The sequence below is a fragment of the Anthonomus grandis genome, chromosome 3 (assembly GCF_022605725.1).
Source record: "Anthonomus grandis grandis chromosome 3, icAntGran1.3, whole genome shotgun sequence".
In the NCBI taxonomy this organism is placed as follows: domain Eukaryota; kingdom Metazoa; phylum Arthropoda; class Insecta; order Coleoptera; family Curculionidae; genus Anthonomus; species Anthonomus grandis.
Window position 1 is genome coordinate 2437876 of NC_065548.1, and position 24569 is coordinate 2462444.

A 24569-nucleotide genomic window follows, 5' to 3' on the forward strand; every position below is an offset into this window, starting at 1 on the left:
TTTTTTTTTAATTGATTGAACAATGATTCAAATTTTGTTGAACGAAATCACGTTTAACTCGGATAGTTTTTGAGGTACAGAAACGTTCTTATATGAAACGAATGACAATGAAATGCCCTTTTGAGGAGTGGCTTTCTTTTGAGAATATTTCGATTGTTTTTTAAAAATATTCATCATACTATTAAGACTATCTTAGGAAAATTGCCCTATCCAAAGCTGCCTAAATTATTAACCCTTAATCACACATACCACTCTAGAAACCTGGAAAACGATGAAGAGAGAAAGGTTCCTTCCTTAATTTCTAAAAAAATGGATTTATATTCTTGGAGACTCTAATTGATTTAAAATCCCTAGAAGGTTTATAAAACTGACTTCAAAAGTCTGGAAAGCAAGTATTTCAATTGCCTGTAAGTTAGGAAAAAAAACTTGAAAAGCATGACAGACATTACCTCAATTCTCTGGAATATATTAAACAAACTACCCTAAATACCTGGAAAATATGAACAATATTTTAATCCTTGAGAAAATGTGAAAAACATAGTCATTACCTGCAAGTTGGAAAAAATAGATCCAAAAGCATGGAAAATATTAAAAAAAATACTTGAATTTCCTAGAAATTATTGAAAAAATGATCCTAAACATCTTGAAAGTATGATCAATGATTCAATCTAATGGAAAAACATCCTAATTGCCTGTAAGTTGTCAAAAATTACTCGGAATTCATGAAAAACATAAAAAGTACTAAATTCTTGGGAAATTGAATTTATTTTAAATCCCTGAAAGGTTTTTAAAACTGGAAAGCAAGTATTTCAATTGCCTGTAAGTTGTAAAAAAATAACATTTGGAAAACTCAATTTCCTGGAATATATTAAACAAATTACCTTAAATACCTGGAAAATATGAACAATGTTTGAACCCTTGAGTAAATTTGAAAAACGTTTTAATTGCCTGTAAGTTGGAATAAATGAGTCCAAAGATAGGAAAAAAATAACTCAAAGGTACTGAAAAAATTATCCTAAACACCTGGAAAACATGAAAAATATTTAATTTTCCTAATTGTTAAATATAAAGCGTCAAATGATATATTAACAATTCATGCGACGTTTTCACCTCTAGTCATCCTCGGCACATATGACACTCTCTCATAGTTGCATTTGAATTTTGAATCAGAGGCATGTCATATTCTTTATGCCTCAAATATAATATATTTCTTAATGGAAAAAAACTTCAATTTACTAAATTTTGTTTTGTTAAGTTTCGTTTGGTAACTACTTGCTAGCCAAGTTTTATTGAAAATAAATTTGTCTTAAATTGTGTATTTTATCACAATTTAGAAAAATTTGTTATAACACATCAACTTTTCTTAAAATGCCTTAGGGAGAAGTAAACGTAACACAAGTCCTTTTGTTGGTATTGATTAAAAAATAGTTTAAACGCATTTCAGACTAATTCTCAATAAAAACCATAACTGGTTTTTTTTTATTAATTATTGTTAAAAAATAAAAACTTCTTATTTGAAGTGGTATAGAATACCGATAAGTAGAAAAACATAAAATTTAATACAAATAACGAGCTCTCTAAGATAGAACAAATTAGAATTGAAATACATCCTCTGTCCGCTTAATCTATTTTTTTACTATTCTATATAATATTTGGAAATAGACAGGGTGACAATTTGATAACCTACAATGGCTATATTTGAGAAACCAAAAAAAAAATTGAGGAGGAGGAGGAGGATACAGTACGCCCTGTAATCCTTCCACGTTTATTATCATTTAATTAATACATAATTTGTTTTATAATATAAATGCTATGGTAAAAAAATAACAAATTTCTTAGTAGCACCTAGGTGTACAAACACCTGTGTGTGCTAAAAACAAAATAAATAATTTATTATAGTTAGCAAGATTAAAAAAAAATATATATATAAATTTTAAATTAGTTCACATAATATCAATTTACATTATACATTCATTGCATCTTAATTTAATTTAGCATACTTTTAAATTTTTCTTCATAATACTGATAGATGTATGATTTTACTTTTCTCTTAAATAAGGTTACATGTGTTATGTTTTTAATTTGCTTTGGTAAAATGTTGTAAATTTTTGGCCCAAGCCAAGTAATAAATTTGAAATTGATGTTGTTTCGACTTAAAGGTATTTCAATTAATTGATCTGCTCTACCATGTGTGTTATGCATATGATTGATATATGTTAATTTATTTTGATTTTTGTGGATATACATGGAAACTGTGTGAATATAAATACATCTTACATTTTAAATTTCTTCAGTGAAAAGTAAGTGGGATAGGTATCTCCTAGGCTTTTTATACATTATTTTTAGAATAGATTTTTGGATTATGTTAAGCTTATTTAAATAAATGTTGTACAACCCACCCCATACTAATATGCCATAACGAATCACAGCTTCTATCAGATTTTTATAAATTGTTTGTAAAAGGTTTTTGTTAAATATATTTCTAAGAAGAAAAAATGTATGTAGCAGATTTCTGATCCTATTCGTCACATAATCCATATGAGGACCCCATTTTAGGTACTTATCAATTACTATCTCAAGATATTTGGTTTTTGAAACTTCATTAATTTTATCACTATCTACTAATATAGTTGAGAATGGAGGTCTATTAACTTCAGTTAATGAAAAGGCTATATAATTAGTCTTAGTAAGATTTAATGACAATTTATTCACACATAGCCAGCTTTTAATTACCCTAAACCCATTAATCGCTTTTTGTTGAGTCTCTGGCCAAGTATTTCCACTGAAAATTAATGCAGTATCCTCGGCATATGAAATTGATATTCCATCTATATTTATTTTTAACATGGAATTAATGTAAACTAAGAAAAGAATGGGGCCCAGAACGGTGCCTTGTGGCACACCCATTTCTATTCTCAATTCACTACTTAGTGTGTTATTGATTCGAACCCTCTGATATCTGTCTGTAAGATAGCTTTTTAAAAGTTGTAGCACTGTTCCTCTAACTCCATAACAATCAAGCACATTAAGAAGTCTTTCATGAGAAACAGTGTCAAATGCTTTAGCCAAGTCAAGAAATACTGCAATACTTTTTTTGCCCAGATTTAAATTTTTAACAATTTCAGATGTCAAAGTCATCATTGGTACTAGAACCCTTAAGAAAACCATATTGTTGTGGTGAAAGAACATGGTTAGCAGCCAGAAACTCAACCAACCTTTTCTTAATATACTTTTCTAATATTTTAGAAAAATTTGTGATTAAGCTCACTGGCCTGTAATTTTTTACAGCGGTGGAATTGCCGGATTTTAATATAGGAGTCACAATCGATATTTTAAAGCAACTTAGTACTTTTCCGGTTTCTAGACAAACATTCATTATATGTAAAAGAAGATCAAGAATTTCAGTACATGTTTGTTTGTGACCTTGTTGAAACCTCATCATGACCAGATGCACAATTATTTTTTAGAGAAGATATATGTTCAATAAGTTCGTTTTTTGTTACAGGGCTAAGAAACATTGAGTGAGGATTATTAAAATCTACTGCATATGTTTGTGTTGAAGGAGGGATCTTTTTTCCATTTCTATACCTACATTTATGAAGTATTTATTAAAGGAGTTTGATATGTCTTTATCTGAGTGAATTATTTCCCTATTATCCCCTACTAGCTGAATATTACCGGCCTTATTATCTTTTTCATTTGTCGCGTCTTTAATTATGTTATATATACCCTTTAAGTTATTTTTATTTATATCTACTTGATATTGATAATATTAATTTTTTGTATTTTTTATTAATTTATTTAAATTGTTTCTATAAATCTTATATTGTGATTCAAGTTCGGCATTGTAGTTTCTGAATAACTGGCGTTTTAATTTATCCCTATGCCTAATGGAAGTTATTAAGCCTATTGTGATCCATTTTTTAACCTTTTTTAGATTATTTTTGAGAACAAAATATTTCGTTTGAGACTCTTTCATTATTTGTAGATATCTTACTAAAAAGTTATTCATAGCAATTCCTGAGTCATTTACACTTACAACATCTAACCAATCCCAATTTTGTAGCAACAATTTCATTTTATCTATATTAAGTTTTGTTTTGGTGATTGTGTCTGGGACCTGTTGAAAATCTTTGGAATCGTTAGTATGACTTAAATTAACCATTACAGGATTATGATCAGTAATATATGTGCTTAGTATGAATGAATCAAGATTATGTTTAAATTTATTTTTCCACTTAACGAATATATGGTCAAGACACGTTTTGGTTTCAAATCGGGTTATAGAATTTATAAGAGATTGAAATCCCAATTCAGCCATAGTAAGCAACCACATCTAAGAGGTCTATATTTACATCACCTATAAAAAATTCATAACTATTTAGTTGTGCATTTGTTTGAAGGAACTCATATATATCATCTATAAATACCCTTTTTAATATCGGTGGGGGTTTGTAGACAGAAGTAACACCAAAGGAAATGTTATTCTTATTAAATGTTAATCTTCCAATTGTTACTAATGAGTTTGGCAACCGAATAAAAGAAAAGCATACATTGATACAAGCTTTCACAAATAATATAACACCATTATTTCTGTTAAAGTCTGCAGGTATTAAAACATGGGTATATTGTAGTTATTTATATTTGAGATTTGAAAACATTCACTCAAGATAATAATATCAGTAAAATCAAGTTTAAAATTTTCTAAGAGTATTAACAACTCATTGAGATTCTTTTTAATACTTCTTATGTTTAAATGCAATATGTTTAACAACTTACTGTCCCTAGAAATGTGTTCATTAAGTTCAATTTCATCAACCATTTGGGCAACATGCGGGTATAAGGACGAGTCTTCCAAAATTTCATCTTGAATTACTAAAACCATTAAATTAACAGGAATAATTAATTTTACTTCTTATGATTCCTAGATGATACTGAGTTGATGGGCATGCAGGATCTAATGCTGAATGATCAGTTTTTAATTTTTTTTTATATGTCATGTTTGCTAAATGACAGTTATTGCACTTCAACAATTGAATATTACACTGTGCGGTGTCATGTGAACCAGAACACTTAGCACATACCTTATTCTTATCACATTTATTACTTTTGTGATAAAAGCCTTGACAGTTAAAACAAATTGTCACACTAAGATCTTCATACACTGGATATCTTTCCCACTCTAGATAAATCTTTTTTTCTTCCATTAATTGTTTGAATAACTTTGGAGAACATTCCATGAATACTGTAGATTTATTACTTCCATCCCTAGTTTTTTTGATATAGGTAACATTCAAGTTATCTTTCCTATCAATCCATTTGTTTTGATTTTTAATGGAGCATTCAATTTCATTTGCTGATTTAGTTCCGGCATAGCCTATAATTTTAACCCTAGGGTTTTTCATTTTTGGTGTTTCGATAATATATTTGGTTCCAAGATGCTTTTCCGTTTCTGTCTTCAGAATATTAATATCTGCCTTAGTTTTACATTTGACTATTATACTTCCATTCCTTTGTACTTCTTGAATTTTGAATACTCAAGTTTAGAGTAGTCAGATTAACTTTGTCTTTTAAATCCTTTTCAGTTTTGTCTCCAGTTTGTTTGCTTTTTGGTTTAACAATTAGTGTGGGAAAGTTGGTTCCAATATTACTAGTTTTATTATTACAATTTGCTTTTAGAATCTCTGAATATTGTTTTTCAAGATTATTTGGGTAGGCTGCCACCTTCATTGATTTTAGTTCTTCAATGTCCTTTTTCATAGCTTCAATAGCTCCCATAAGATACGGTAGTCTTGCCAATAGTTTACGACAGTGATCAAAAGCAAGAGCCTCTTTTGCAGGGGCATGCATTTTACTTCCGATGCTGTAAGGCTTGTGCAGCTTTTATGTATTATTCCCAGGCAAGAGTCACACTTATAGAATTGATCGTCCTCAATCTCTGTTTTACATTTAAGGCAAGTTATCTCATTCCCCTCCATCTTTGTAGGATTTTGAAAATTAAAAACCAGGTGCACATGAAGTACCTAACCTCAAATATTTGCTGTTGTTTTAAGACCAATACACCCTTTTTATTTCAAAATCCTTTTATTTACTGGGGTTTAATTACCACTACACTACACGATTATAACATTATTGCACAAATTGCACTGGTTCTTAATGAAGAAAATCTTAAAAAACTGGGAGCAGAAAATTAACACATGTAAACAAACCAAAGACCTTGCTAAGATTGATTGCTGCAATCAATTTCTCTAATATGTAGGGAAAAAAATAATTTATTATTTAAATGACAGCTCTCTATTTATATTATATTATTTTATAGTTTAAAAAAAAAATCCTTTCAATATACTCTTCTGAGTAGTACTAGTTTTTTTTTGGATTTTTCTGGAAATAGCTCGGCGTTAAACTTCTCTCTCTGTCAGTTGTTCTATTGAGTCAAATTGCGTCGTTTCAACTACAGATTTTGTTGGTTTGGTGACCACAGAGGAAAAAATCAAGAGGCAATACATCCGGGGATTTAGAAGGCGATTGGCATCATGGCATCTTCTTCCAATTCTTTGATTAGAATAATTGCATGAAAACGGTATTCGCGTTTGGGAAAAAATATTAGTCCTGAAAAAGGGGAAGTAATTTTTTAATATTTATCAATTTTCTTTTATCCCAAGGTGTAAACTTCATGAAACTGGACGAAATCGAAGTGAAAGTATCGGGAGAAAACGTGCCGGAGGCAATAAACTCCTTCAACGAGTCCGGACTCAAGCAACATTTAATAGACAACGTGAAAAAGTCCGGATACGATAAACCGACCCCGATCCAGAAATACGCCATTCCCATTATTATGGCCGGCAGGGATCTTATGGGTTGCGCCCAGACCGGATCTGGAAAAACCGTAAGCAATTCATTTATTCATTAAATTTATTCACCATTATTTACAACTTTTCTACGAGAATGTAGTGAGCACTTCTTCAAACTTTATTTTAGGCGGCATTTTTGCTCCCAATGATCCATAAAATAATGGAAGCGGGAAATCCTCCTACTAGAGTGGGAAGCACCAGTCAACCGGACGTGGTGATAGTGAGTCCCACGAGAGAATTGGCCATACAAATCTACGAGCAAGCGAAGAAGTTCGCTTACAATTCGATTGTGAAAACTGTCGTTATTTATGGGGGGACGTCCGTTAACCATCAGAGGAATCAGGTTATGGTAAGCTTTCAACAAAGAACTTCATGTTTTTCTCAAGATTTTTGCTTATGTTTAAGTTTATTTGTGATAATACATAACCTAGAGTTATACAGGTCACAATAAAATTAAATTCAATTAGAAAATCCTAAGATATTCAGGAAATAATAGTTCAAATTTAATTTTACAAATTTTTATAAAATATACAATTAAATATTGATTAAAATAGACAGTTAAAAATCGCATAGAGAACTCTCATACTCACAAACATTTGAGAGGAGTCATTATCAAGTTAGTCCTGTAGGGAGTAGAAGGAAACTTAATGGTCAATAGTGAAGAACAATTCATGACGCATGTAATGTACTTCCCAAATGTTAAGTATTTGAGAATCATCATCGACAGTAACTGGAAGTGGTACTTACATACTACACATTTAACAAAACAACTAAATTTTCTACTTTACAAATTTTAAGCCATTAGGAATATTTTAAACAGAAGTATGCTTATAACCATATTCCAAAGTTCCAAAATATTATAAATATATATTCCAAAGTAGTGGAATCAATACAAGATATGGAATATTACTCTGGGGCAGTATGTATTACAACTCTTGTATTGATTCCACTAAACTTTGGTATATGGTTATAAGCATACTTCTGTTTAAAATATTTCTAATAGCGTAAAATTTGTAAAGTAGAAAATTTAGTTGTTTTGTTAAATGTGTAGTATGTAAGTACCACTTCCAGTTACTGTCGATGATGATTCCCAAATACTTAACATTTGGGAAGTACATTACATGCGTCATGCATTTTATCTGGTAGATTTTGAATATCTTAAGTATGAAAAGAATGGTCGATTTATTCTAGCATAATGTTTTGCCTCCTCCCACATATTTCCATCAAAAGCAACATTTGTAATTGAGTTGATATATAAAATAAACAACAGAGGTCCTTGTGGAGTCACTTAAAGCGTTATCTATTTTAACATTTAGTGTTGTCGATCTGCAAGATTTGTTCTTACATTTTCTCTGTATTGGGTATATTAGACATTTTAATGTACAATCAATTTTAACGGATCAAATTGTAGGTTAAATAATCAAGTAAAGTCTGAAACGATAAATTGTTGCTCTGCAAGGCGTGCAATAACGCAGTTTGTTCACATTTTTGTCGTTATAATTGGCGAAATTGTTACTTACATGATATTTTCATCTTAGACATTTTTTTTGTGCCATCTGATGAACTGAGATGAGGATATAGAAATGAAAATTCAATCGTCTGTGGAAATCGTGTTTTCTTGTACACATTGAATAATTAAATAAAACCCTAAGATTTATTTGGCGTTTCAGGCCGGATGTAACATTTTAGTAGCCACCCCGGGCCGTTTAAACGATTTTGTCGACCACGGACACATCAGCTTCGAGTCGGTTAAATTTTTCGTATTAGACGAAGCCGATCGCATGTTGGACATGGGATTCTTGCCGACGGTTGAACAAATGCTTTCTCATCCTACAATGGTCGCCACAGTAAGTGAATTTGACCGATGAATGCGTCACGTTTCGGGACAACTTTCCTTTTTTTTTATTTTTAGGGAGAAAGACAAACCCTAATGTTCTCCGCCACGTTCCCGGAGGAAATTCAACACTTAGCTGGGAAATTTTTGCATAATTACATTTTCGTGGTGGTCGGAATCGTCGGGAGCGCCTCTACCGACGTCGAGCAGACGGTCATTTCGGTGCCCAAGTATGAAAAGATCAATAAGCTGCTTGAAATGCTTCAGGGTGTGCCAGAGAGTAAGCATTATTATTTTAAGGTTATTATTTGATGTAAAGGTCATTATTTAATCATTGGTTCAATTGTAGGGAAAGAAAGGACGCTAGTGTTCGTGGAAATGAAAAGGATGACCGACTTCTTGGCCACATATTTGTGCGAGAGCGATATTCCCTCGACCAGTATTCACGGCGACCGGCTGCAACGGGAAAGGGAACAAGCATTGTGGGAGTTTAAAAAAGGTCAGTCTCTTTAGATACTGTTAAAGTAATCAGTACAAAAAAAAACGTGTGATGTGTACTATAAGATTTTATCGATAAATTGCACGTTTTAAGTAACCCCTTGTATAAAAGTGATCAATTATTGTCCTTTGAGGGAGTTTTGGAGTTATTTGTGTGTAATAGAAGGCATAAATCAATTACTATTAATGTGACATCAAAGGTACCATATGTCCCTACTTCTCTTCGATTTGTTCTTTAATGACCTTCAGTTCTCAATTTATGCAAATCACTTGAAAATTTAGAACTGCGTTAGAATGCACCATGATGGTATGAATATTGAAAAGGACTTGTACAGGTTTGCAATGTGGTCTATTGATAACAAACTCTCTTTGAATATTTCTTTAAATATAGAGGCGAAACTTTAAATATTTTCTCTATATTAAAAACCCGTTTACTCTATACATAATATAATATTAAGAAAATATTTGCAATCCGCTTTTTATAGCCATACAAAAAGTGCTTATTTTGTGAATAACATTGCTGACATAAAATTGTTTTCAAATTCCTGCGGATTTAAGTGGAGACACCTTATTTTATTTTTAACATTCTATCTGAAATTCTCTTGTTAAACCGTCCAGATCGTGGTACTGTATTCATAGAGCGTTAAAAATATGCCACGCGGCATAAATTTGTAAGATAAATTTAAAAAAAAATTAAGATGCAAACGGGACCTACAAGCAGTGGAAAAATGTTTTTTAAGTTTGTTCTAACCCTTACGCTACCCGATGTCACAATTGTGACTTCCTTATTTACTAGTGTTATAAGGATCAAAAAATGTTTAATCTGGGTAGAGAACCGTGCGACATAGTCCCCAGTGTAACCAGTGGAAGACTGCCTTGAAAATAAAGGATGTAAAAAGGTAAATTAGACTTTAAATTTATTTATTCAATAGGACTTTGTAGCTTGAAAGCGATGTTTCTGACTTGGTGGTGCCCCTATTGCAAAACATCATATGAAATCAATGATGTGTTATGACAAACTTATGTTTCAAGCAGACTTTATTTTGAAACAAATAATTGGAATATTCTTAAAAGCCTTTTGGTAGCTAATGGTTTGATACATGAACATTTCTTGTACCCCAAAAACAGTTTGGTGAGCACATATTGCAACAAAAAAGTTTTTTCGGTCATAACTTAGGTAGGAATCATTCAATATATTTTTATAATTTTTTCACATTAATGCAGGAGAGTTCCTTAGGATAGATTTAAGGTAAAAACATGATTCTTGGTTAAAGATTTTACTTTCTAAGGCAGTTTTGGTAAGGGCAATTTTTTGGCTCATTTTCTTAGCAAATATCAACTTTTCTTGGGAATATTTTAATGAAATAATTTGAATATTTTTAAAAGGGTTTGATCCAAAGGAAGGGCACTTCATTGCCATTAATTTAAGATATGAACGATTCTTATATGTCAAAAACTCTCTTAGTTAGAGTCAATTTTGTCAGCCAAGGTCCAAAAAAAGTTGAATTTTTGAAAAACATCTTGCAATATCAAGATTTCTTATTTTATAGCAGACTTTTGGTCATAACTTAGGAATCATTCAATATATTTTTATAATTTTTTCACATTAATACAGGACAGTTCCTGAGGATGAATTTAAGGGTAAAAACATGATTCTCTGTTAGTTTCAAGTAAATTGATCGTGATTTGAAATTTTAAACTTGAGGATAAATTTTTTCTTGGACCACTTTTAAACAAACTGCCATAAATTCAAAAATAATTGACCAATTTACTTAGGGTTTTCGCACGTCCATTACCAATAGAACGCCTTATAACTCCAGTCAGTTTCAAGCAAATTGATCGTGATTTGAATTTTTAAAGTTGAGGGTAAATTTTTTCTTGGGCCACTTTTTAACAAACTGCCATAGATTCGAATATAATTGACCAATTTACTTAGGGTTTTCGCACATTCCTTACCAATAGAACGGCTTATAACCCCAGTAAGTTTCAAGTTAATTGGTCGTGAGTTAAATTTTAAATGAATTTTTAAATTTGAGGATATTTTTTTTTGGACCACTTTTTGAAACACTCCCATAGATTCCAAAATAATTGACCAATTTACTTAGGGCTTTCGCACATCCATTACCAATAGAACGCCTTATAACTCCAGTAAGTTTCAAGTAAATTAGTCGTGATTTAAATTTTAAATGAATTTTTAAATTTGAGGATAATTTTTTTTTTGGACCACTTTTTGAAAAACTGCCATAGATTCGAAAATAATTGACCAATTTACTTAGGGTTTTCGCACATCCGTTACCAATAGAACGCCTTATAACCCCAGTAAGTTTCAAGTTAATTGGTCGTGATTTGAATTTTTAATGAATTTTTAAACTTGAGGATACATTTTTTTTGGACAACTTTTTGAAAAACTGCCATAAATTCAAAAATAATTGACCAATTTACTTAGGGCTTTCACACATCCATTACCAATAGAACGCCTTATAACCCCAGTAAGATTCAAGTTAATTGGTCGTGATTTGAATTTTTAATGAATTTTTAAACTTGAGGGTAAATTTTTTCTTTGACCACTTTTTAACAAACTGCCATAGATTCAAAAATAATTGACCAATTTACTTAGGGTTTTCGCACATCCACTACCAATAGAACGCCTTATAATCCCAGTAAGTTTCAAGTTAATTGGTCGTGATTTGAATTTTTAATGAATTTTTAAACTTGAGGATACATTTTTTTTGGACAACTTTTTGAAAAACTGCCATAAATTCAAAAATAATTGACCAATTTACTTAGGGCTTTCACACATCCATTACCAATAGAACGCCTTATAACCCCAGTAAGATTCAAGTTAATTGGTCGTGATTTGAATTTTTAATGAATTTTTAAACTTGAGGGTAAATTTTTTCTTTGACCACTTTTTAACAAACTGCCATAGATTCAAAAATAATTGACCAATTTACTTAGGGTTTTCGCACATCCACTACCAATAGAACGCCTTATAATCCCAGTAAGTTTCAAGTTAATTGGTCGTGATTTGAATTTTTATTGAATTTTTAAATTTGAGGATAAATTTTTTTTGGACCACTTCTTGAAAAACTGCCATAAATCCAAAAATAATTGACCAATTTACTTAGGGCTTTCGCACATCCATTACCAATAGAATGCCTTATAACTGCAGTAAGTTTCAAGTTAATTGGTCGTGATTTGAATTTTTAATGAATTTTTAAACTTGAGGGTAAATTTTTTCTTGGACCACTTTTTAGCAAACTGCCATAGATTCAAAAATAATTGACCAATTTACTTAGGGTTTTCGCACATTCATTACCAATAGAACGCCTTATAACCCCAGTAAGTTTCAGGTTAGTTGGTCGTAATGATTGTAAATAGGGCATTTTATAGGTGTGCACGCGCAAATCGTTTATTTTGCCGGGAGTGCATTCTTGTCATAACCTGAAAAGTTTCAGATTATTTTCAACAATGGCTCGTGCAGGTAAGTTATTATTTATTTATAGAATTTAGGGGAAAAAAAGAAGTGCTTAATATTAAATAGGTATAATAAATTCAATTAAGTGTATTATTTTTAGAGATTGAAAATATCTTTAAAATTGTTGATTCCAAGAATGGTTTTGTTATGTATATCACAATTGTGAGCCACGGGAGTTAACGTGGTTTGGTTTTAATTAAGTTGGATACAATTAATTCTTTGTTACAGGAAGAAGTAAGGAAATTATTGATTTGGACCATCTAAGGGATGACGAGGAGGCATTGTTTCAACTTCTAGACGACTTAATTTAAAAAGGAAAATTAAGGAGATTATTACTAACATGGGCATTATTTACACAGGAGATGACTGGGAAAACCTAAATAGTTTAGTATTAATTAATTTTTTCACATTGGACAAGTTCTTCTGTTTTAAACAATTAACTGACAAAATAATTAGAAAATATCATAAAAACGTATAATTCCAATAATATACATTCACTTTGCTCCAATTAATATTACAGTTTTATAACTAACAATCTCATTCAATCATGTTATATAATAATAAGTTTTATATACCTAATATAACTCATTAGTTTTGAGAAACTTTCATTAAGTAAATATAAACAAAACGTAATATTTCATTACGAGTTACGAGTTATTTGAATTTGGTACTTAAAATTCAAAAAATATTATTAACATTACGGTTGCTCATCTAACTATTTTAATTTACTAAACTTGAATCGTTGGGTCGGATTTAGAGTCCGAGGATGAAGAAGATGAGTTTGAAATTCACGAAAAGATCCCAATTGTAGCACCAAATGAAGCTTATAGCTCTTCAGATTCAGAAGATGATTTACCCCTCATACATTTCCAGACTCTCCAATGGAAGCATGGAAACTTTAGAAGCAATGATTTTCCTGTAAAAGAGGACTATACTCCATCCATCGTAAAAACTCCAAAACGAATATTTTGCTAAATATTTGGATGATGATTTTTTTGAGTCGGCCGCAAATTTCACTTCCCAGTATTTCTTGCAACAAAATGCAAAAGAAAACAACTTTACCTCTCAAGAAATAAATAAATTTTTCGGAATGAATGCTTTGATGGCATGTATTCATCTTCCAAGGATACATATGTATTGGAATGGAAAATATAAGTTCCCATTAATTGATGGGGTCATGACCCGACAAAGGTTTTACATGATACGTGTAAATTTACATGTCGTTGACAATCTTAGCGTATCAGAAGAGGAACAAAAAAAGAATAGATTGTGGAGAATATAGCCGGTAATTGATTTGGTTCGCAATAGATGTAAAGCCATTGAAAGAAAAGAAAAGACAGCTTTTTCTATTGACGAACAAATGATTCCTTTTTTTTCAGTTCGACAATTTGTTAAAAATAAACCAAGACCAGTGGGACTGAAGAATTTCGTTCTTACGACATCCGACGGACTGGTATTGGATTTTGAAATCTACCAGGGCAATACTACCCCGCTAAAAGATAGGGATTTAGGCTTGGGACCCGCAATAATATTGCGTCTAGCAGAAACATTACCTCAAAATAGTTTGACAGATACTTTTCAACTATTGCTTTGATGAACAAATTGACGAGTTTGAATGCAACTGCTACAATTATGTCCAACAGAGTGAAAGGGTTTGATTCTAAAAAAGACAGTTTAATGAATAGGGGAGAGTCAGAAGAAGTTGTTACAACCGATAATAAACTTTGCATTACAAAGTGGAAAGATAATAAATCTGTTTTAATGAGATCCACAGCTTTTGGAAGACAGCCGGAAACTGAGGTGCAAAGATGGAATAAAACAGAAAAAAAACGTTCAGGGATAGCATGCCCAGCTGTTATTAAATCATACAACGAAAACATGGGTGGTGTAGATGTTTGCGACCAAATGATGGAATACTACCGATCTTTCTTTCGAATCCGGAAATGGACTCTTAGGACGCCATCCTACATTTGTTCGATTTAGCAATAGTAAACAGCTGGATGGAGTATCGAAGGGATTGTTATAGTCAAAACCTTCGAAGCAAAGATATTATGGATCTTTTGGAATTTAGACTTAATCTTGGGGAATATCTGATTGCCGGTACTAAGAAGCGTGTATTGGAGGAAACAGAATGCCAAGAAAATATAGAGGAAGAGACTAGCGTTAAAGGAAATGAAATAAAAAAGAGAAGAATGCCTTCCAGTTTGCCCTGTGCAGACAAACGCTTTGATGGTTTTGAACACTGGCCAAAGAATGAAGAAATTAAGAACCCAGTTAAATGCAGGTTAGAAGGGTGCAAAAGTCGGTCCAGAATGCGTTGCCTAAAATGTAATGTTTTTCTTTGTTTAACCAAAGATAAAAACTGTTTTATTTCATTCCATACAAAATAATAAATTTTGTTTCACAATTGTGCTTTTCTAATGTTGGCTCCCTGGACACACAATTGTGTACTCCCTAAATCCCTCCCTTAACCCTTTCGAATATTTTTAAAATAATTTTCTGTACCTTTTGACCCAACTTTATCGGCGTAAAATAAACATAAACCCCAAACTCAATTTTTTTTTATCTCGGTACTGTAAAGCCGGCCGCACACCTAAGTTACAAATGTGGCGCCACATTTGTCTTTCGACATAATTTCGTTCAACATTTTGTACATTTGCCACAAATGCGGTACAAGCACGCACATCAGGGCTTAGTTCTGTTCCGCATTTGTAGCCATATCGTCGTCTTCTGATGACGATGATTTTATGATGTGGCAATTATTAAGTCAAAACCGAAGGAAACGTCAGTACTGGGCTTATACCTATAATAATGGTTGTTACAAAAAGGGAAATTTTGAAGCATTAAAGCAATTATTAAATCATGATGATGAATTTCAAGCTTACTATAGAATGTTACCTGCAAAGTGTGGTCATATAAGATTTCTCTACTTCCTGAATAAATAAAATGGTTTGTGTAATATCGTCCTTCATTTTTATTTCAAAACGTGACACGACGAGGTTGATTATCCGGGGAGTAAACACAAATGCGGTGTGGCTTCAAATGCCGTTTGGTAGCAAATGCATCTTAGGTGTGTATTTAACACGCGCGCGTTAAATACTGTCCGATACATTTGTGGAAAAGCATTTTTGGCGCAACATTTGTATCGTAGGTGTGCGGCCTGCTTAAGGGTTAACTATGTTGCCAAATTTTCAAAAAAAAAAACCATTCAAACCTTTAAACCACCATAACCCCAAATTACTTAAATAACTCCGTTGCAGGTATCAGGGTCATTTTGGTGGCGACGGGAGTGGCGGCCAGAGGTCTGGATATCGGCGGGATTCAGCACGTGATCAATTACGATTTGCCCAAGAGCATCGACGAGTACGTGCATAGGATCGGACGTACCGGACGCGTTGGTAAATATATGAATTAAAAAAAATGTAAAGTGTTTTATTAATAAATTTTGTTTCAAACAGGTAACAGAGGAAGAGCCACAAGCTTTTTCGATCCGAAAATGGATTCGGGCATGGCCGGTCCGCTTGCCAATATATTGAAACAGGCCGGGCAAGAGGTGCCCGATTTCTTGGAACAGGGTTACGGCGGCGGATACAATCATACACCTGATAATTTCGGCGGAAAAGATATCAGAGGAGTAAGTTTTTGCTGTTAGGGATCATATAAATCTGTAGTAAAATAAGAGTTTTGTAAAGGACCCCAGGATCAAATTCCTCTTGACTTATTAGAAACTTGTATAAAAAAAGGTTCTGATGCGTGATTTTTTTACTGAAAATTGTGCAACACTACAGAAAATTTTAAAGCAAAAATCACGCCGATCTGAGGACTAGAACTAGAGTTATGACTTTAGTTACCTGAGAGTGCCCTTCCTCTTGGACATTTTCAAAAGAGATTTTTAAAAACTTGAATAAAAAAGTTTCTAATTCGTGGATTTTCATGATTTTTTTAACGAAAGGAAAGAACACCCTATAGAAACTTTTAAAGCAAAAATTAAGCAGATCTGAGAACTAGAAGTGGAGTTATGACTTCAGTTATCTGAGACTCTTCCCCTCAGACATGATTTTCAAAAAGTTGCATTAAAAAATTGATAATTCATAGATTTTCATGATTTTTTAAGGAAAGCTTAAGAACAGTCGATAGGAACATTTAAAACAAAAATCAACGCAATTTGAGGACTAGAAGTCAAATTACCACTACAGTTACCCGAGACTGTCTTTCCTATCAGACATGATTTTCAAAAACTTGGATTAAAAAGTTTCTAATGCATGGATTTTCATGATTTTTTTAATGAAACCTAAAGAACACTCTAAAGAAACTTTTAAAGCAAAAATTAAGCAGATGTTTGGAGTTATTACTTCAATTACCTAAGACTGTCTTCTCCCTTAGACATGATTCACAAAAACTGGCATTATAAAATGGCTAGTTTATGAATTTTCGTAATTTTTTTAAGAAGGCTTACGAACAGTCTATAGAAACTTTTGATGCAAAAATCAAGCGGATCTGAAAACTAGAAGTGAAGTTATGACTTCAGTTACCTGAGACTATTCTTCCTCTAGGACTTGATCTTCGATCACTTGGATAAAAAAGTTTATGATGCACGGATTCTCGTGGGTTTTTTAATTAAAGTTAAAGAACACTCTAACGAAACTAGTTTGTATCGTTTCCGACCATTTCCAATATTTGGGTCGTTTTGGATTAGCACAAAACTTTACGATACGATTACGATAAAAAACTAGGAAAACTTGGTGGGAAAACAAAGTCGACAATTCATGCATTTCTTAACTGCCGGACCCACTAAATAGTAATAATAATAATAATAATGTCTTTATTAAAATTTACAATTGGTAAATTCTAAATGGCGAAGTTAAAGCTTACTTCCTAGCTTAACCATACAAATCAGCTTGAGGTTAGATATTACAAAGAATTTCAAAATGTATCTTTAATAATTGCATAGTTACAAAATATTAAGTTCTAACTCCCTATATGCACAACCGATTAACATTACAACGTTTGATAACCACACAGACTTATGAAATTTACAATAAGTTAAAGAATAGATATTTAACAACACTCTAGGCTAACAGAGATCAATAATATAACTGCTTATTTTTCGTTTAAATATAGAAGGTGAAATATATTTTAACTCAGGAGGAATTTTATTATATTGCAGATGAATACAGTAACTAAAGCGCCTCTCAAATAAAACAGTTTTATGAAGAGGAGGTGTAATAAAATGCTTATTTCTTAAGTCCAAAACATGAGCGTCATATCTAAACTTAATTTTCTGATAGAGGTAATTAGGACATTTTTTAAAGACAATTTTATTAAAGAGAACAAGACTATGTAGTAACCTCCTTTCACTCATATTTAGCCATCTCATCAAGCGTAACTCACTACTCACACCTCTATCAAATTTTCTCATTCAATTAATTAGCCTTACACAACAATTTTAATTAATTACTAAGTCAAGTAATCCTGATTTGCAAAAAATTGCTAGTTTATGGATTTTCGTGATTTTATTAAGGAAAGCTTAAGAATAGTCTATAGAAACGTTTAAAGCAAAAATAAAGTGGATCTGAGAACTAGAAGTACAGTTATGACTTTAGTTACCCGAGACCGTCCTTCCTCTTGGACATTCTTGGTTTCAGGAATATCTATCTGGGAAATTCATTCAGTTATTATAATAGAATTTGATAGGAATTGCTGATCCTGATACAGAATTCTTTCCATTAGGGAAAATTACTGGAGATTTATTTAAAAAAAATTACAGTGAACTTGTAACAACTCTAACTAAATGTTGAAACTAAATATTCCCTTTTTTGGGTAGTTTTTTACCTTTAAAGATTATCCTATCCAAAGCAATTGACGATTCTGAAGAGAAATGGCAGGAAATTGTAAACTTTTAAGAAATTATTGTACGAATCCCCTTGAAGTGCTATTTTTCTTACCTAATTATGTATATATCAACCGCCTTCTTATGTACGACATGCATTTTTACACAACTATTGGGCCAAAAATTTAAAATAGTGCTTATTAGATCTATACATAATTTTTTTAAAGGAATTGAAGAATTACGGAGGATCATAGGTAATTGTGCATATTTCAGGAGCAAATTCCTGGAAAATTCATTTAGTTTCTACAACATGCAGAACGAAATTCCAGTGAAATTGTGAGGATCTACAAAGTATGACAGGGAATTGCTTGATTGACGGAAATTTGAACAATTATAAGAAACTAATATTCGAAAAATGTTCAGGTTTTATCTAAATTATTGCCTAAAACGTTTTGAATCGATAGAGGACAAAAAAGCAGTAAATCTCAATTTCTACAATAGAATTTCATAGAAGATTTGTTGATGTTTTTTTGAAATTAAGTTGTATATAATTATAGAAATTCATTTTTCCCTTTTTTACTTGAAGAGATTGTATATTGTCATTTTTGCTCAGGCATCCTTCATATAACCGTTATATCCCTTAATCCCAGTTTTAACACACTTTATTTAAAAATATTTAAAATGCATGACACCCTCCAATGCCGATATGTTGTGCTGCAGATACTGTTTTTTGAAATAGAAACTTTAAAATGTAGGTTTTACTGTACAATTTTTGATGTGAAACTCAAAGAGTCTGACTAAAGTGATGTATGTACAGTAGTGGCAGAAAGTAGAGCAACTTCTTTATTTTAAACACATCTATTTTATTTAGTAAGAAAATACAATCATATTGGAAATATAATACCAATAAGATCTAAGCATTATAAATCTATCAACAACTTAACTTAATATTCTTTGTTTATATTTTTTATGTACAAAGATTAATTCTGATGTTTTTCTTTTAGTAAAAACTGAAATACAATTACAATTTTAGTACTTTGTAAAATATCAAGTAAGTATATCAAAAATAAAGATTGCAGTAACCTAGAAATTATTACTGGGTCCATATTAATCCAAGCTTCGTGTAATGCATTGAACAATTCATCCTTATTTTTGTAAGTTTTTCCCCTTATTTTCCTATCCAAAATTTCCCATAGGTTCTCGATGGGGTTTAAATCTGGTGATTGACTTGGCCAGTCCATTACTTGAATATATTGCTGTCTAAACCAAGCCTTTACATATTTAGAAGAATGCTTTGGATCATTGTCCTGCTGAAAAATGTGCCTAATGGGCATTTTCTCGTCTGCATATGGAACCATTTCATTTTCCAGAATATCTTTGTACATATATCTATCCATTATCCCATCAATTTTATGAAGTGGCCCCACACCATAACTGATCCGCCACCATGTTTTACTGTTGGACAAGTGTATCTGGGATTTAACCTTTGGTTTGCAGGACGTCGAACATATGCTATTCCATCACTTTGAAACAAATTAAACTTTGATTCGTCGCTGAATATTATCTTTTTCCAGTCATTAATTGTCCAGTGCAAATGAGATCAAAAAGAAGACGGGATCGTCTTGTTTTTTGCAGATAATAAGGGCTTTTTTGCTGGACGTCTTGCAAATAATTTGGCCTCGCATAATCTACTTCTTATTGTCCTTGAAGATACCTGAACGCCTAATTCTTCTGATAAACGCTGCTTTATTTTACTTGAACCCAAAAATGGATCACTCTGAGATATTTTCAAAATTTGTTTATCTTGATATTTATCGGTTTTTCCTGGTCTTCCTGTTTTTTTTCTAGGTAAAACATGTCCATGCTTCACATAACGTGAAATTATTCGCGATACTATAGATTTATTCAAACTAAACCTTCTTGCAATATTGATTCGTTTTTCACCATTTTTGTGACAGTCTATAATGCATTTTCATATTTAACGTAGCGTATCGCAATTCGAGTTAAGCCGAATAAAATTTTATAAATAACGTCCGTGGTCGCAGTATATTTGCGATATCGCACGCGGAATATTTTGTAAATAAAAAGATTAAAATCCTGCATAATTTGTGTAGATAGGATTATTACAGTCAGGTTTTTTAAATTAAATAATAGGTTAAAAAAAAATTATCTAATATGTTATTATATAATCGACACCGTGTTTATTATTACTATTTAATAATACTATTAAGGGTCAATATTTAAAATGTGATCTAGACTTTAAATAGAAATCGATTATTATTTTTTTAGACTTAAAATGTAAAATTAGTAGTAAACTTTTAAGCGAGTTCTAAATTTAAAAAAAAAACATTTTAAATAGTAAAATAATTTATTAAACATAGGTGCGTACTTTCAAAAAATCCTTTTATTCACAAAAAATTATTTTTCACATTTGTTGTCCCCCAAACTTATGTTTTTTTCCACGCATTCTGATAATGAATGCACAGCTTTTTGTTTTTTCTTAACTAAGCTTGTTGTATGTCGACCTGCTTGTACTTTTCTTCGTCCAGTTATGAGAGTTTTTCGCCTTGCAACTGATGTTGGCTAAACTCCTATCTTTTTACCTTTCCTAATTGTTTTTGTAAAGCTTCGTTTAGTGGTGCGATGCTCAGAATCATTTGATTTAAATAAGGTATAAAGGCTATTTATCAAACTGAAACTAGAATTTATGTTTTTTTTTGGAAGGACGTTACACAATTCTGAATTGCTGGTGAAAACCCAAGCGGATCATCTCTTAAATTTGTAACCACTTTCTCATAAAATCTTCCCAAAAGGTTTCTGTTGCTGAGATGTCGTTAGAAATATCGGAAGCTCCGCGAATGGTGGTACAATCCAAAACTTCATCGTTTTTTTCGGAGTGGATGCTTGACTGTTACATAAATCATTTGTAGGGTGAATTACAGACTTTCCTTGATTCACTGTTTCAATAACTGCCTTTACTGGCATTAAAAGTTTTTCTGGAGGTTCCAATCCAGTGGCTTGAGGTTATGTAGCTAAATATCCATGTTTTATGCAAACTATGAGAAAGAACTCGAACAAACTTACCTCAACTTCACTTTCTGTCCTAAATTTCAGTCTTAGATGCTTATCATCGATTTTTAAATATTCAGCACCAATTTTTTCCACAAAATCCATTTTTGTAAACAATTACTGAATGAACGTGCTGAAACGATTCTTTTGCTAGAAATTTTTAAATCACGTTTGATATTGCAGTACGCGATGCGATTTCGCGCGTGATTTATTAGGCCGCGTCGTGCAAGTTCGGACTGCAATACGCTACGTTAAATATGAAAATGCGTCTATAATTCGTGTTTTTAAATCAACGGATAAAGGCCGTCCTCTAGGCATTGTAAACTAACTTTGCTTGATAAACAGCTGGAATTAAACTAATATTATTCGATTTGTAAGTTCTAAGAAAAATGTTGCTCTACTTTTTGCCAGGTACACAAATTCTTATCAGTTTAAAAATAAACAGAAATATTTAGAAGGTCAATTCTTATCTGATTTAAGACTACCTACTTGACCAAAAGTATTGTGGATAAATATCATTGTTATTCCTTTGTTAGTTGTCAAGAAATTTTATTTTTTTAAAAGTTGCTCTACTTTCTGCCACTACTGTATCTCATATTCAATTTCACTATTGCTCAACTTTGTCAGCTAATAAAGACCATTTTTTATTATTATAATAAAATAAAAACTTTTTTTAGGAGAACTTCGGTCAGGGCCAAAACTACGATCAAAAACCAGCGGAAATCGAAGAAGACGACTGGTAAAAATCCACCACCAATCGATCATGCAGCCCCCCTTTTTTTACTTTACTTAAAAAGTTTATTTTTGATACTAGTGTTCTTAAGATATGTTTAAGTTGCTTCTAACCATATAACAAAGATCTGTGATACCCGACTATTAAGTTCGGGCCTAAGCTTGCTGTTTGTTATATGGTGTCCCATTTATGTAGAATAACATTTTTTTTTTTGTATGTTAGAGTCGTTTGTTATGACAAAAGAGGACCTTGTTGCTGCTTCTATGAAGTATCATTTGTTTAATTTCAGATAGATTTTAGTGTTAAACGGTTTATATGTTAAACTACTGTTATGTTCCCAGTTCGATTTTGATTTTTTAACGAAACGTGTTGAAAACTGAAAATGAGTTTTAAATAAAGACTTTTTTGAATTAAGGGTCTCTAATAATTTATTTATAACTTAGTGAGTTTTGAGTTTGTCAACGTTGAAATATGGTTAAAAGACATGCAGTCAATTGCTCTGGGTCCAGTCAAAAGCAATGTCTGATGATGTATTTAACAAACGAAAGGTAGTGAAATCCCAAGATTTTATCTTAAAAAATTCACTTAGCCAAAGATTTTGGTAATCTTTTTGTAAAACTTCAGATTTTTCGAGTTTTATTCAAGATTATTTGAGCTTTTCAATAAGAGTGTCACTCAAAAATGTGGCCTTTCAGGGTGAACATTTTAAGGTATTAACTATTTTTGTACCGTAAAAATTTTTGAAAGTATAAGCATTTTTGCAAATGGACATATCTGACGAACTTTTAAGGAAAAAAACGAAAATTTTACTATTTCACATACATTTCTTACTATATTTTCACAACCACTAAAGATATTTTTAAAAATCTTTCAGTTCAATGAAAAGCAATGTCTGATGATCTATTTAACGAACAAACCGTTGAGATATCTCAAGATATTATACATAAAATATTCACTTAACTACGTGATTTTAATAATATTTAGTTTTTTTGCAAAATTTCAGGTATTTTCAAAAATAATTGCGACTCTTCAATGAGAGTTTCACTCAAAGATGCGTTTTTTCAGGGCGAACATTTTAAGGTAGTAACTATTTTTGAAGCTCAAAAACTCTTGATAGTAGAAGCATTTTTGCAAATCGACAAATTTGAACTTTGAAATCATGCATACCCATTTATGCTACCAGTCTAAAAGTTTAATATGATTAAGAGTAAAAATACAAATTTGATGCAGGAACTTGTCAACTATGGTAAATAAAATAAAACTAGTCTGTGTAAATTAAATTAACAGGAATTGTTTATACAATCAAATTGATGAAAAAGCACCAATGTCAATCAACGTTGATAAAGTCTTCTTAGAATCATCAACATTCGTATACTCCTGACAAAATCCGACTTAGTCAATTCTGTAAAAACCTTTTGGCAGTTGTTTCGTTTAACAATGAATTCAGACCAATTTTTTAAGTTCCAAGACCGCCTCTTTTACTATTTAATTTAGTAACTTCTTTCCCTAAGGCCGCAATTTCTCTACGTTTACTATTTACAGCTTCCACAAATTTTTTCTCTTTTTAAAAATACCTTCTTGAAAATTGAACAACATTCAAACATTGAGAAACTCATTTTTCAATGTTTCAGTTCAGATATTTCATCAAAAGGTTCCTTAATTATAGCATCCTATAGTCTAGGGCAGCGTTACCCGCGAAACCTCCGGTAGGGCTCCGCCATCAGTCATAATAAATGAGCGCATGTATTAAAGTGTACATATACGAAAACCGCGCTCAGTATTTTATATCCGCTTGTTTTGTTGTTCGTAGTGGTTGTAAAATCTTGTATTTCGTGCGTCAAGAGATACTATTTGTCATAAAATTGACCAAATCAAATTAGTGTTAAAGAAGAATGGAGCGCTGGCTTAAAGGTGTTGCAAAAAATGTGGTTCGCTTGGATGATGCGTCAATTTCAAATCAAGGTGATATGACGGCGTCAAGTTCTAGTTTTATGGTTTCAAGTTCAAGTAGTATAACATCTAATGACACACTGAAGGTGAAAAAACGAAAGTATGACGAATCATACATTAATCTCGGATTTGTTGATTCCAACGGCTCACCTCTTTGTATGTTGTGCAGCAAACTCCTTCAAAATAACAAATTCGTCTTGCAAATGGATGAGTCGACTGATGTTACTGGACTGGCCATCTTGCTAGTAATTGTGCGATATCCATAACAGCAGGAGCAATATCACGAATAAAAATGAAAGCACCAAATTGTAGTGCCAGCCACTGCA

General features: G+C 31.8%; 1 protein-coding gene across 1 annotated transcript in view; it reads left to right on the forward strand.

The window, feature by feature from the left end:
- Positions 1–22707, forward strand: part of LOC126733829 (ATP-dependent RNA helicase vasa) — a 43623-nt gene extending 20916 nt beyond the window's left edge. Inside the window, exons 5-12 of the mRNA XM_050437242.1 lie at positions 6663–6886; positions 6979–7200; positions 8522–8698; positions 8764–8965; positions 9035–9184; positions 15922–16059; positions 16120–16295; positions 22238–22707. Coding sequence (XP_050293199.1) covers positions 6663–6886; positions 6979–7200; positions 8522–8698; positions 8764–8965; positions 9035–9184; positions 15922–16059; positions 16120–16295; positions 22238–22303 — 1355 coding nt within the window. The 3' untranslated portion in view covers positions 22304–22707. The remainder of the gene's footprint in view (positions 1–6662; positions 6887–6978; positions 7201–8521; positions 8699–8763; positions 8966–9034; positions 9185–15921; positions 16060–16119; positions 16296–22237) is intronic.
- The last annotated feature ends 1862 nt before the right edge of the window (positions 22708–24569 follow it).